At 45.5% G+C, this 14,815-nt stretch overlaps 1 protein-coding gene across 1 annotated transcript in view; it reads right to left on the minus strand.

Annotated features, from left to right (window-relative positions):
- SORCS3 (sortilin related VPS10 domain containing receptor 3) overlaps nucleotides 1-14,815 on the minus strand; it is a 638,451-nt gene that overhangs the window by 416,297 nt on the left and 207,339 nt on the right. The window contains exon 2 of the mRNA XM_062214350.1: nucleotides 12,369-12,436. Within this exon, the coding sequence (XP_062070334.1) occupies nucleotides 12,369-12,436 (68 nt within the window). The remainder of the gene's footprint in view (nucleotides 1-12,368; nucleotides 12,437-14,815) is intronic.

The raw sequence follows: 14,815 nt of genomic DNA on the forward strand, positions 1-14,815 counted from the left end.
AAACAGGAAACAACTCAAATATCCTTCAACAGGTAAACTGTTGAACACACTGCTGTACATCTATACCATGGAATAATACTCAACAACCAAAACCAAAAATCTATTGAGACACAGCAATTGGCATGAATCTCTAGGAAACTGCTAAGTGAAAAGAGCCGATCTCGGCCGGCACCGTGGCTCATTTGGCTAATCCTCCACCTGCAGCACCAGCACCCTGGGTTCTAGTCCTGGTTGGGGCACCAGATTCTGTCCCAGTTGCTCCTCTTCCACTCCAGCTCTCTGCTGTGGGACGGGAAGGCAGTAGAGGATGGTCCAAGTGCTTGAGCCCTGCACCTGCATGGGAGACCAGGAAGAAGCACCTGGCTCCTGGCTTCGGATCAGCGTGTAGCCGTATCAGCCATTTGGGGGGTGAACCAACAGAAGGAAGACCTTTCTCTCTCTAACTCTGCCTGTCAAAAAAAAAAAAAAAAGCTGATCTCAAAAAATTACGAACTGTATTATTGCACTGCTGTAACATTTCAGAAATATAAAACAGATTTGTTAGGGTTTTGGTACCTAGGGCTTATGGATAAGGAAGGTAGAAGATTCTAAAAAGGCAACAAGAGAGATACTTGTGGTAGAATTGCCCAGCTTCCTCACTATGGTAGTGGATAGACAAACCTATCCCATTCACACACACAAAGGTAAACCAAACTTGGCACTTGAAAAACAAAGGGAATCTGCTTAAAATCAGTTAATTATACCAATGTCAACATCCTGGCTGTGATATTGTAACTATACAATATTCTCCTTTGAGGAGACTTGTCAAGCACATATAGATTCTTCCTGAGTTATTTCTGAAAACCATCCAGGAATCTTCAATTGTCTCCATAAAAACCTGAGCTAGAAATGTATGTGAAATGGCACACTCATCCCAGATAAGAATCCATAGTCAATTACAACCTCCATAATACAAACTGAAAATAGGTGGATGATAAAGAGCATTCTACTTGCACCTCCGAGTGAGTAGAGAAGGAGTGGGACAAAGAGGCATTGCAAGAAGAAATAAAACTTATTTATAAAAGCCCTATTAGGACTACGGTACATCATCTACAGCTCAGGAGAACAGACGAGAAAATTTCATTCATGTTCATAACTAGTCCTTGAAGCAAAAGCTCTTAGAGGGAGCAGCAATGGCCAAGTGAGACAAGCGTGGACATTGGAGTTTTATAGACCTGAGGTCAAACTTCACTACAGCTTGGCTATCTCACCATCCACTAACACGGATAAAATCCTTGCAAGGTTTTCTTAAGTGATATATTTATAGGTAAAGCCCCCAGCACATTGTGTGTCACATCACTGACAGAGTTTTAAATCAGTGGTATAACTGGAGGACTGTTCTAACCATTTGCATATTCTGTCACCTTTATATTAGAATACATGGGCCAGGCTGGCGCCATGGCTTAACAAGCTAATCCTCCGCCTTGCGGCGCCGGCACACTGGGTTCTAGTCCCGGTTGGGGCGCCGGATTCTATCCCGGTTGCCCCTCTTCCAGGCCAGCTCTCTGCTGTGGCCCGGGAAGGCAGTGGAGGATGGCCCAAGTGCTTGGGCCCTGCACCCGCATGGGAGACCAGGAGAAGCACCTGGCTCCTGGCTTCGGATCAGCGAGATGTGCCGGCCACGGCGGCCATTGGAGAGTGAACCAACGGCAAAAAAGGAAGACCTTTCTCTCTGTCTCTCTCTCTCACTATCCACTCTGCCTGTCAAAAAAAAAAAAAGGAATACATGGGCCAACATCAGATATCTGTGATGGTCTGCTTATTACCTTTAGTTTGTTGGTCTGAGTTTCTCTATGCAGAGGGATCAACAAGGGAGCCAGGTTAGGCCAGGTAATTTGTTCCCTTTGAAAATTCTTTCAATTACTGGACCCATTCATCTCTCCAATACTCACTGGCAAGAACTGAAACCACAGAGAAGGCAGCTGTCACATGATGGCAGCTCACTGGAGAATAAAACCATGCCGTGCAGCTGCAGTGCTGCCTGGAGATGCCTTGGATCTTGTTCCTCCTGAGCTCCTCTTCATCATTTCTTCCTCCAAATGCTGTCCTAGGAGGCTCTCCTTCCAATGAATCCTACACTTTCTGAAATTAGTGAAAGTCTGTTGTTTGCAACCAAACATTCTTTATGAATAGACAGCCTTCTAAAGTCACCTGGAAACAATTTGTCATTTCTCATGCCCTTAAGTCCCTATTAAGCCTGGATTCCCAGCTGCCAACTCACCCTCATAAGGCTTATCTCAAGATGGAGAGCTCTACCTTATGACCACTCTCTCGGGGCAGCATTTTCTGCGATCAATGTTAATTGTCCAATTAAACAGGCCTGATGCTGACAGAATGTGAGCTAATTAGTAAGTGCCAGAGCTCATTCAATTTTTTTTTTAACCTTTATGGTTGTCATTTACAAAGAGGAGGGTGTAACCACAGATCTTTGCATGAACAACTGTGCTCCTCACACTGAGCCAGCCATAAAGAAATAGATACAAGGAAAGCTACTATGCTGAGGGTTACGATTCCCCAAAGCAAGTTTTCATGGAACTTGTAGAGGCGAAGATGGCCATGAAGTCTCTTAGGTTCATGACTACATCAGAATCAAGAGATGAGCTCTTTTAAACTTCTAAGTTCCAAGAACCTAAACCAAAAAATTGATTCAGTGGGTTTGGAATAAGGCCCAGAAACTGACTTTTTTGAAATTTCCTAGGCGATTCTCAAGCTCCACCTAAATGGAAAATCATTTAGACAAATATCGAATAACTCATTCCTTGTCCCAAAAGCAGACCCTTGGCCATAGATCATTTAAGAAATATGAGTAGTTGCCAAGCAAGAAAGGCTGGGAAAGAGTGATTCCTAGTGGGATATCAAGAGAAGTGGCTGCTAGAACTGGGATATGGAGGTTTGAGCTTCTGATCTGAAATCCCTGACCACCAACCTACTCAACGGTAGTTTGTCCATCTGTGAAATGGGATATTAAATGACACTGGCTTTACACTTCTTCCAGAAATATAAGAAGTGCTATGCATACCAGGAGGCAATGAATACAAATATTATACAACTTCAAGAAACTAGTTTCACTGAAAGGGGACAAAGCTTACATATTGCATGTTAAGACTTCCACTTTGACTTTGGCAAAAAAAAAAAAAAAAAATGGAAAGCAACAGAAAGACAAGAAACCCTTCCTCTTTAAGTTTTGAATTCCTGAAAAGAAACTTCAGACATTAGAGGAGACAGACCTCTTGACCAGTTTATGTCTCCCCATGACCAGTTTATGTCTCCCCAAATAATGTCTAGGACCGTGTTCTTTGTGGGGAAGCTTCCAGAAGCTTCCTAATGACCTTTACAGTCTATGTTCAATAAAGCAACTGGCCACCAAAATGATGAAAAAATAACTACGGAGGCTTCACTCTCTGATCTTCAGAGCTGTTATATACATACCTGCAGGAATGGGTATGTATGCATATAACACAGGGCTCCAAAATCTAGACCTTTTAACACATTCTGCAAGTAATTCTCTTAGAAACTTGGAAATATACAGGTTCTGTGGGAATTATCATTTTCCTTTTTTTCCCCCCTCATTTTCAAAACCACAGTCCAAGGGCCCATTCGTGATAGTTTTTACACATGTGGACATGTGGTAGGGAAATAAACTACCTCAGAGTGCAGGGAAATGCACCCATTTGTAAAAGTTATTAGAAGGGACTGTTCACTTATTAATGTCATTAGAAGGCTAGTGAATCTGCTGCTGAGAAAATGGACTGAGAGCTCAGGCTGTGGGAAGGTATGGGCAGAATTTCATACCTCTCCTCCAAACGCTGGGTTATTTATGACTGTGATAAAATGACACTGCATTTGGAGGAAAGGGAAAACAACATAAAATAACAATCAACAGACACAATCCATACAAAAAGGTTACATTCTCTCAGCCACTGGACAAAAATCAAGATTTACGCATGTCCAGCTCCTGCCTGGTAAAAGAACAAAAGATGAGGCCATAAAAAGCAGGCTCTCTTTCCCATAATAAATAGAACAACATTAAATCTGTAATCCAGATCTGCTTTTCCAGCGTTCTCATTTCTTGATCCTCCGGCAAAATAAGATGTCTGATGGCCCAACATTTAGACCAAACTCCTCCCTCATTCAGTGTTTTCAGAACAAAGACTTTCATAGATTCAATGTGCTCCCTATGTTTAGAACTTAAACTAATGAGTTTGGAAGGGCTTCTGCCTAATGCTTGTCAACTGGCTAGTATCTATTGGTGAGCAGCAAGTTGGCAGAGTACATTATGCTGTTCCCATTCACACTGCAACTTCACCAACAAATATTTTAAGGAGGGTTGCTGTGCTTAAGGGTAATGCTGTTAATCATTAAAAAATTTTCTACTGGGCATCAAAAATCCTGTGTGTGCTTCCTGTTTCACGTCCCAGGATACTATGACCCACGGACCCCAATTGGGAAGACACGTGACAGGTCACTTTGTCTGGCACCTACACTTATGAGACAGAAGAATGGCACAAGTAACACAATCGCTCCCAATCCTACATCAAGACCAGGATCCACCAGGGAGCTTTTTAAAATCAAAGTCCTGAGTAACGCCAAAACTTACTAAATTAGAACCCTTGAGTAGGGCTCCCAAATCTAGGCCTTTTAATACATTCTTCAAGTAATTCTGAGGATAGCCAAGTTTAAGAAACATGCAAGACCCCACCTTGTCTTCCACATTAATTACTTGGGAGGTAGAAAAGTTTTCAATGAGCTTAGATTCCTCCCAAAATTGCCTTAAGAAGAAATCAGGAAAGGATGAGTTACTAGTCAGTGGAAATAAAAACCAGATTGTGCTCTGAATCCTACACCCAAAATCATCATCATCTTTCTCTAGTATATTAAAACCAAGAAATACATTAAGGTTCACCCTTTGCCAAACAGATGACTACCGAAAAGGTAAGACTCAAGAATGTTCTCTCCCAGGCAGAAATGGTTCCTTTCCAGGCATTGTTTGCCCAGAGGTCTGCATTTGCTCTGCATGCCTCCATGCTGAGGATGTCATGGCTGCCATTTGGAGTGCGGTCAGAGCTGCTGGGCCCAGGACAGGCACCGTGAGTAAACAACCATTTTTATCATACGTACTGACTGGACTGTTGGCATTATGCATTGTCTCACTGAATCCTCTCCAAACTCCTAAGAGGTAAGTCTTACTTTAATTCCATCATGGGGCTAGGTAAACCAAGGCTGAGAGAGAGTAAAACATTGCTCAAGGTGGCACAGCCAGTAAACAATTTGAACCCAGCACAACCTCCCCTAAGCACTATACATACACCATCCAAACCTGCCAAACAGCATTTCTGAGGACCCTGAGAAGGACTAGAATACAAAACATACTCAGTCCCCTGTATTCTTGGGTTCTACATCCATGGATTTAACCAACTATGGACTGAAGAATTGAATTTTTTTTTTTTTTTTGACAGGCAGAGTGGACAGTGAGAGAGAGAGACAGAGAGAAAGGTCTTCCCCTGCCGCTGGTTCACCCTCCAATGGCCGCCGCGGTCGGCGTGCTGCGGCCGGCGCACCGCACCGATCCGATGGCAGGAGCCAGGTGCTTATCCCAGTCTCCCACGGGGTGCAGGGCCCAAGCACCTGGGCCATCCTCCACTGCACTCCCTGGCCACAGCAGAGAGCTGGCCTGGAAGAGGGGCAACCGGGACAGAATCCGGCGCCCCAACCGGGACTAGAACCCGGTGTGCCGGCGCCGCAAGGCGGAGGACCAGCCTGTTGAGCCACGGCGCCGGCCTGAAGAACTGAATTTTAAAAAGTTGTGTTTGTACTAAACATGCACACCAGTTTATTTTTCTTATCATCCCATAAACAATGCTCTATTACAACTATTTGTATCATTTCCTTTGTATCAGAAATCATGAGTAATCCAGAGATGATTTACAGTGTATAAAGGGATGGGCACAGATTATATACAAACACGATGCCAACTTATATAAGGAACCTGAGCATTCCTAGAACTAAGCCCCCATGGATCCCGAAGGATGACTAGTCTTTCTCTTAAGAGGCTCCCAACCAAATGGAGAAATAAAATTTTATTAAACAGGAAAATAAAATATGTGTGCCGTATCAGTGTCTTTTCCAAGTCATTCCTAAAATTGTTTTGCGTTCTTCATGGAATGAGATGCAGTGACCATAGAGACTACAGCAGGGTCATTCACTGCAGAGTGCACCGATTTTTGCATACACAGATCTTCTTGCATAGGCCTGTTGTGGCCACCTCTGTACATTCATCATCTCTCCCAAGAAGAGCAAACACACCTTGCGGATAGCAATCATGACCTACACAGGGCTGCCTGCATAATGAATGCACAATTCCTATCTGCTCAATTGAATGCGTGCAGTTCATTCCAGAGCTCCTGCCAGATCTATTACCAGTGAAGACCAACAAGAGAAGGGCCATGTTCTAGAGGGAGGAGTCCACAGCCTATGCTCACCCAGCCTTGAGGACCTCATACATGAAGAGCCAGTGAAAGGGATGGAGAGCTTTTAATTAAAAGAAAAGAAATGTATTCCAATCTGCAGTTTTGTTTCCATTAATCCACTCGGATTCAGCAGGAATTCCACTAAGGAATCATGGTGAGCAGCTGTGGAAGGAGGGAAGCACATAAATAAATCAAGAGTGTCATTAAAATTTGTAAACTAATAACTTCTGGGAAGTCTTAGCAATTATTATCCAAGTTTTCTTGGCAAACAAAAGATTAATAAATCCAAAAGGTCTCCATTTTCTATTTAAAAAGAAGCATCCCAAGAAAGGTCACAGACAGAACAATTAGGGAGGAAATAAATGGTACAGACAACAGCTTGTGAACCAGATGAAAAGTCACAGGATTCCTAAGTGGCAAGAGGGTGAGATGACTTCATACAAGGCAAGGGATGAGGCCAGGCGGGAAGCTGCTGGGACTGGCTCACCATCACCGAAAGCTTCCATTCGGATCTCCAATTCCTTATTTGGCACAGCCTGAGAGCTAGGCATCCCAGACCTGGAAACAACAAAGGCACAAAGCCTTTGTCTTGAGAGTCCCAGGGGAAGGAACGAATCAGCAAATGCAGGTCATCCATGTGACACTGTAGGGTATCCATGAGACACTAGCCCAGGGCAGAGGAGGGGCACCTTCCCTAGAGGAGACGGTCAAGGAAAGTCTCCCGCAGCGTGTACCTGGAATCAGTCTGCTCTGTAACACTGAACAGGACCCTAGTGATCTGGGGCATCTCTGCTCTGTGGACCCCAGAGCCGGGACGAAGCAGATGCTGTGCATCCCAGTGGCTTCATTTGCCCTGAGCATTAAGAATCCTGGTTGGAAAACCTGCATCCCATCAAATTGTCTCTCCTGGTGCCAGCTTCCTACTCACGTGCACCCTGGGAAGCAGCAGGTGATAGTCTCTGTACCCACACGAGACACCCAGACTGAATGCCTGGTTCCTGGCTTCAGCCTGGCCTAGTCCTTGTCATTCCAGGCATTTGAGCTGATGAGAACTGGGAAAAGGGTGGGGTAATGATTCTCTCTCCCCCTCTCTCCCCCCTCCCCCTCCCTCTCAAAAAATAACTAATTTTAAAAATAAAAGGAAAATTTAAAACAGCAGAGTGTTCCCTGTCCTTCTTGGCATGGGGTAGATGAAATTAAAGATTGGAGAGAGGTGGAAAACCAAGGTCCACCAATCGAGGAAGGCGTTTATCATGCAGGAGTCCTGGTTCCTCTCTGGCCTGGACAATTCCAGATGCACTGAGCTCTTTGAGGCTCTCCCACCTGTGGGGATCTCACACTTGCAGTTCTGCCATGGTTTATTTTAACCCACAGCTGACAAATCAGGGCCTTTTATCAGAGATCCTGTCACTAGTGTAACAGCACCATGGAGTTCCAGAAAGGAAGTCACAAGGGTATAAGAGTCTTGCTATTGCTTTTAAACCGTCTTTTTCCTTTAGAAGTAGAAGGCCTCTGAATTATTAATTCAGTGAGGCAAATAATTGTATCCCACTGTATCCTGGCAGGGGGTATCATCTTGTCCTGACAGACGCTGCTCCAGGGTTGCTGTGTTGCACAGAAAATTGAAGACGAATCACCAAATTCAATTTCAACTTGGTGACGCATGTTGGGCCAAATGACAATGCTCGAACAGTGCATGTTTAATTTAGTTTCTTCTCTCTGCCCACCATATTAGGAAGGACAATCCCACTGCTGCAGGTTCAAACTGTAAATATATCGTCATTATCACCACACCAAAGGACCACTGTAGATACAGATGAGGGGGGACGACAGGCAAAAGTTTGCAGAGTCCCAGTGAGGCCCCTGCATGTGGGGAAACCCCTATATTTACAGCAGTCCCTGGCTTCAGTCACACTCTATCTTAAGCTGGGCTCTGTCAGGTCTGTGAAGCTCCTAAACCCTAACAGAAAAATTTGCTCTTATGACATCCATCCAGAGAGAAGTTTTCATCAGCTTTGCAAACCCCGAAAAGGCCAGACCGTACAGAACCTGCCAGCTGTAAACCCTTCTGAGTAGGCTGCGTCCCGACTGTGAAACTGGTGCCCCTCGCACCTGCTGCACCACCCGGCCTCTGCTGCTCTGCTTCCTGCTTGGCTGCTTCTGTTCTGCAGACCAGGGCTGCCTGGCCGCTGCTCTGAACAGGGCCACTTCTCCGTGTGACCCAAACTGCACCCTTCCCATCATTCCCGGCCCCAGCTCACAGACGCTTTCCCAGAAAGAACATCTTTGAACAGGTAGAAATGGATACTTCAATTCCACCCAACTGGCACAAGGGACAGCATTCTCAAGAATTCTCCTGACCCTTGCCTTCATCCCCAAAGATCTCTGAATTCCTAAGAGCACAGAACAGACCTCTCAGTGTCCCGGGACTTCCCGCACACAGGCCTCTGCAGCCATGGATCCTAAAATCAAAGTCCATAAGGAAAAGAAATCCACAAACACACAGAGTTCTAATAAGCACTGATAACTTCAGTGGAAGAAGCACTTGCTACATGTGAGTTACAGTACCCAGTGTTTTTACAGTTATGATTTCCTTTAATCCTCACTACAACACATTCATTAATTTATTCATCGAGCAAACATTTATTAAGCAGCTCTTGTGTGCCAGATCTTCTTCTAGATCCTTAAGATACAGCACTGAATAAAAATGCAAAAAATAAAAAAATCCTCTCTACAGGCTTAGATGTTAGTGGGTGTAGGTAGACTATAAAATAATCAATAAGTAAACATTTAGCATGGCAGATGGTGACAACTGCTAAGAAGGAAAATGGAGCTGAGTGATGGGAAACCCCTCAGGGGAGGCCCTCACTGCTCAGGTGACTGAACACGGAAAGGAAGCAGAGGAACCACCCCTGCCCTGGGAGATCCCAGCAATGGGAAGAGCTCAGTGCAAAGAGGGAGAAATGTGGTTGGTTCATTGGAGAAAAATATCACTGGAGCAACAGTATGTTCTATATGATCCCCAGTTCATATTCAGGGAAACAGACTTAAAAATGAGTCTATTACATAGCAGAACCTCTTCCAAAAACACATACATATAAAAAACAGCTCCAAATCCTAACTTCTCAAATCCATAACAAGTCCCTTATGTAAGAAAACAAAGTTTTTGCAGATGCCCTAAATTATGGATCTCTAGCAAAGTCACTAGGATTATCCAGGTTGGCACAAGATCCAACGACAAGGGAGCCAAGCGTTGTGGCCCAGCAGGTAAAGCTGCCACCCCATATGGGTGCCGGTTCCTGTCCCAGATGCTCCACTTCTAATCCAACTCTCTGCTATTGGCCTGGGAAAGCAGTAGAGGATGGCTCCAGTGCTTGGGCCCTTGCACCCAATGTGTGAGGCCCAGAAGAAGCTCCTGGTTTCAAACTGGCCCAGCCCTGGCCATTTCAGCCATTTGGTTAGTGAACCAGTGGATGGAAGACCTCTCTCTCTCTTTCTCTCTCTTTCCCCATGTGTGTGTGTGTGTGTGTGTGTTCCCCCGACCCCCTGTAATACTGACTTTCAAATAAATAAATATTTTTAGAAAAAGATCTAGTGGCAAATGTCATTACAGGAACAGAGGGAGCAGACACAGATACAAGGAGGCCATGTGAAGACAAGGTAGGCCTGGGAGCGATGCAGCCACAGGGAATGCCAACAGCCCACAGACACTGGGACAGGCCAGAGGGACTCTCTCCCAGAGTCTTCAGAGGAAGCTCAGCTCTGTCAACACCTTGATTTCAGGCTTTTAGACTTCAGAACTGGCAGAAAAGAAATGCCTACATTTTGAAACTACACTGTTTGCATTAATTTGCTGTGGCAGCCCTAGGAAAGTGATAGAGAGGCTGGTGAAGCGCCTCAAGTTACAGAGATTCCCCAGCCAAGTCAACAGGGACTTGAACCCTGGCAACTGGAGACTAAGGTGCCCTCAGAACCAGCAGACTCTACACAGTCCCTTGGCACGTGTCGGCGAATTCACTGTTTCTTGTGGGCCCACCCTTCCTAACTCAAAGACTTCTAGTCCTTAAGTCCTCTGGCTTGAGTCCCCTGGGTTTGCCTGGCCTCTTCGCCCAACTGCCCAAAGCTTTTGTGCAACGTGAGGTGCCAGGGGGAGGCGCTTCCCAGTGTCAGGTCAGCACAGTCAGGTTTGTTTCCTGATTTTTCCAGGCAGATGGTACAGAAGGGAAGCCTAGAGTGTCACATGGCATCATGATGCTCGTGCTGAAGGACAATGATTCCGAGGCCCTCGTTCTCTGGGAACAATCAGTGAGTGGAAACGGTGATGCTTTCATCCCTTAAAGGCACCCTGGCTACTCATACCTCTGTCAATTTTCACTAAGCAGCAAAATTAGGTACTGGACAACCTAGGAGAAGGGAGGCAGCCCCAAGGGGATTTGAACCACCACCCTGAATATGTAACAGCTGCTTTGACTGCTCCCCTCTCACTGGGAGGGAAGCTTTGACTGCTCTTTGCCCCCCAACATGTAAGGTAAAAAAAAAACAAAAACACCTCACACCCCAGGCCCCTCTGCTGCAGGACTTCCCCCAGGAAACCCTCAGGACAGGATCTGGGATGGTACAGCCAGATGAATGGCCCTGGGGAACAATGGCCTCCCCAGTGCAGACACACAGCAAGCCAAATGTGATAGAATCCACATGCTATCACCAGGTGTGCCTGCATGTCAGAATGGTTGTGGGTGGGCCTGCGAAGCTTATGGAAAGCACCCAATTAAAAAAAAGAAAGAAAGAAAAAACCCTATGTGTGGATTATAACATTTTTTGAATCAGATTCATCTTTTTTTCCACACCCGTGTACCTATATGAGGATGTGTATATACGGTGTTTCCACAGGTGTCCCCACCCAGAGATACCCCCAGTTGCACCACTTCATAGAAGTCCTCTCTGACTTAACGCTCCCGCTCCTCTTCACACTCACCCCATGTGCCCCCCACACTGCCTTCAGGCTGCATAATGCGGCAGGCCTAGCAGCTGCAGACCTGGAGCTCACGTGACTTGTAGACGCCCCTCCTAAATGTGTGAGTTCCTTTTCAAATCAAAATCAAAACAAAGAATGAACTTCTGTTAGAAAAAAAAAGAGGACTTTAGTATATGACATTAACACTATTGCCTTTCTATCCACACAGAGGTAAAATACACTTTGCATGTCAAGTCATAGAAGAAAGCATGGTGACAGTCACCACACTGCCTTGCAACTGCATCTGTCTCCATTGTAAGGCCTGTGAAATTCTCTGGGTTGGCCCTGCCAAGGCAACCACAGGAGGGACTTGAAATTCAATCAATGTACAGTAGGCCATAGATGTCATAAATATCCAAATAGCCTTTCGCAGAAAAAAAGGCTCCTTTCCTTGCTAGTTACTGGCTTCCCATGAACCACAGCACCCTGCAGATGCACTGGCCTTCCAAATACAAAGGGCAGAGACAGTCCTGGGGTAAGACTCAAACCCAGGGCAAGAATGCCTACTGGAGCAGGCACCCACAGGAAGGGCCTGCACCTGCTGAAGGCATGTTCTTCTGACATCTGTCACCAGATCACCTTAGTTTCTTGAGTACAATGAGACATTGTGGGAATGCAGAAGCAAATCAGGGTGCCAAGGAGGCTGTGTGACAGACCCCAAGAGATCAGCAGAGTGCTATGGGAATTCACAAGTGGGGACCATCACTTCCTCCGGGGGAATTAAAGCAAACTTCCAGAAGGAGGCCAACCTCCTGCTCCTTGGCAAACACTCTTCCCAACTTTCTTAGTATGCCTTTTGCTCATGAGCCCAGACACAGCAGCGATTTTAGAGTCTCTAATCCACTTACCTCCAAAGTGAACTCTCTGTCACGCTCCCCAGGTTGAAGTCATACAGCTTCGTCAGGATAAGGATGACCTGCAAGGGGGTAGCGGGTGAGGGAGCAGGGGAAGAACACAGGGGGAAAAACAAAGCTTCCTTTAGTTTGTGTGACAGCACATCATGCATCTTAAATCACCCCCAGGAGGGCCTAGTATTTGTCCTTTGCATTGAGGGGCATTACAGGATCAAGTAAGGGGGAAATTATTAGTTTAATGCATCCCCATAACTGGTAGCATTTATTTTAATCCTATCAATGCTTTGCATTTTAAATAAAACATGTCAACAAGAATTAATTGGATATCCACATTTCTTTCTCCACATCTGCGTTTCTTCAAAATCAGGCACAGGCCAGCTGGCTTTGTTCACCACCAAGACCACCCAGAGATCAGAGCACACACTTGCTTTCTTTCTTTATTTGAAAAGCAGAGTTAGAGAGACAGAGAGAGAGAGAGAGAAGAGACAAAGAGATCTTCCATCTGCTGGTCACTCCCCAAATGGCCAGGGCTGAGCCAGCCCAAAGCCATGAGTCAGGAGCTTCTTCTGGGCCTCTCATGTGAGTGCAAGGGCCCACCTCTTGCTGCATTCCCAGGTCCATCAGCAGAGCTGAGTCAGAAGTGGAGCAGCAGGACACGATCCAGCACCCATATGGGATGCTGGTGCTGCTTAACCTACTGTGCCATAGCACTGGGCCCCACCCACATACTTTTCATATAGAGATGAGACTGGCTTCCAGAATTGTACCTACAGGGTAAGAAAGATCTGGGCCTGATTCTTTGTTTTTCTACACATGAGCTTCAAAGAGATTTTGTGTTTCCTCTGGTGGGGTCTCAGCAGACATAAATATGTGAATGGCACACAGGTCTGGTCCCCAACATCTTCCATTGTCACCTACCATTAACCCAATGGTATCTGCCTCACTGTGGAGCAAGCAGGTCATTGGACTTCACTGGACATAAGGGTCACTCTCTTGACTCCAATTGAAGTTAAGAAACCCATAAGGAGGGCCAGCACTGTGGCGCAGTAGGCTAAGCCTCTGCCTGCAGTGCTGGAATCCATATGGATGCTGGTTCGAGTCCCAGCTAATCCACTTCTGGTCCAGCTCTCTGCTATTGTGCCTGGGAAAGCAGAGGAATATGGCCCAAGTCCCTGGGCCCCTGCACCCATGTGGGAGACCAGGAAGAAGCTCCTGGCTCCTGGCTTTGGCATGGCCCAGCCCCGGCCATCACCAGCATTTGGGGTGTGAACCAGTGGATGAAAGAACTCTGTGTCTCTCCCTCTCTAACTCTGCTTCCCAAGTAAATATATAAATCTTTAAAAAAGAAAAAAAGAAACCCATAATTAAACTACAGGCACCAGAGAACTAGAGCTGTCTCTAATATGGTTAGTGCTTTTCTGAATGGCTCTTGGTCTGCTCAGTCTGTTGCATACCAAGAGGACTTGGTTACCAGGTGTTTCTCTGCCAGCCTCTTATGCTTAGGCATGACAATGGCTTAGGCACAACTCCATATTTCAAAGGATGCTAAGCTCATGCACCTGAATCGATTTTAATCAAAATGCAGGTGCATAATATACCTTGCCTGCCTGCACGCGTGATAATCCAGTTACACATAATTGTGTTTATCTAAATTTAATGCACAACTCATTTCACTTTTCTCAGCTCCTTCCTATTCTACAATTTAACTTCCTCCAGTTCATTTGCACAGCAGCCATTAAACTCTTTCCGAGATAATGAATTTCTGCTACCAGGATGGGACTTTCCCATTCTAGGTATCCACTTAAAATTAAAGAAAAATAATCAACCATTATATTGAACATTTTTATGGCACTTAACTAACAACAAAATGCTCACTTTGAGATTTATTCTCACGCAGCACTCCATGGGGTCAATCAGCCCCATTTCCATTTCTTCTATGTAAATGAATAAAAAAAAATTAAAGGCAAAGGATGTGACCCTTTCAAGTAAAGATAGTCCATGGCCAAGTTGGCGTGAGACATTGAATTCCTCTGCAAGGCCATTACTGGAGGGCTCATAAGTTTCCTCTCAGATTGTGTTCCTTTAATGAGGAAGGACAGGCTGGTGAGAAACATACTATGGCTATTTGCAGAATAGGGGCACCTCCAAAGTTACCTGTCCTCTTACCACAGCACAACAGCAGAGTGCACATCCATAGCACACATCAATGGCACTGCTCTTATAAAACAGTGGACAACCTCACTGGCAGAGTTACCTGTAGTTATCTGTACAAAGCTCCCTGTCTTATTACCCGAGAACAATGAGGAGTGTGCAGTGGTTTTTCTCCATGGTCAGTTGGTGCTCCTTGCCTCTCCTATCCATGGTTAGCTCTCTCATTTGTTAAAGTCTGAGACTAACATTGTCAGGAGACTGATCCACACCCTCCCAAACCAATTCCTGGG

Source organism: Lepus europaeus, chromosome 17, assembly GCF_033115175.1.
Source record: "Lepus europaeus isolate LE1 chromosome 17, mLepTim1.pri, whole genome shotgun sequence".
NCBI lineage: Eukaryota > Metazoa > Chordata > Mammalia > Lagomorpha > Leporidae > Lepus > Lepus europaeus.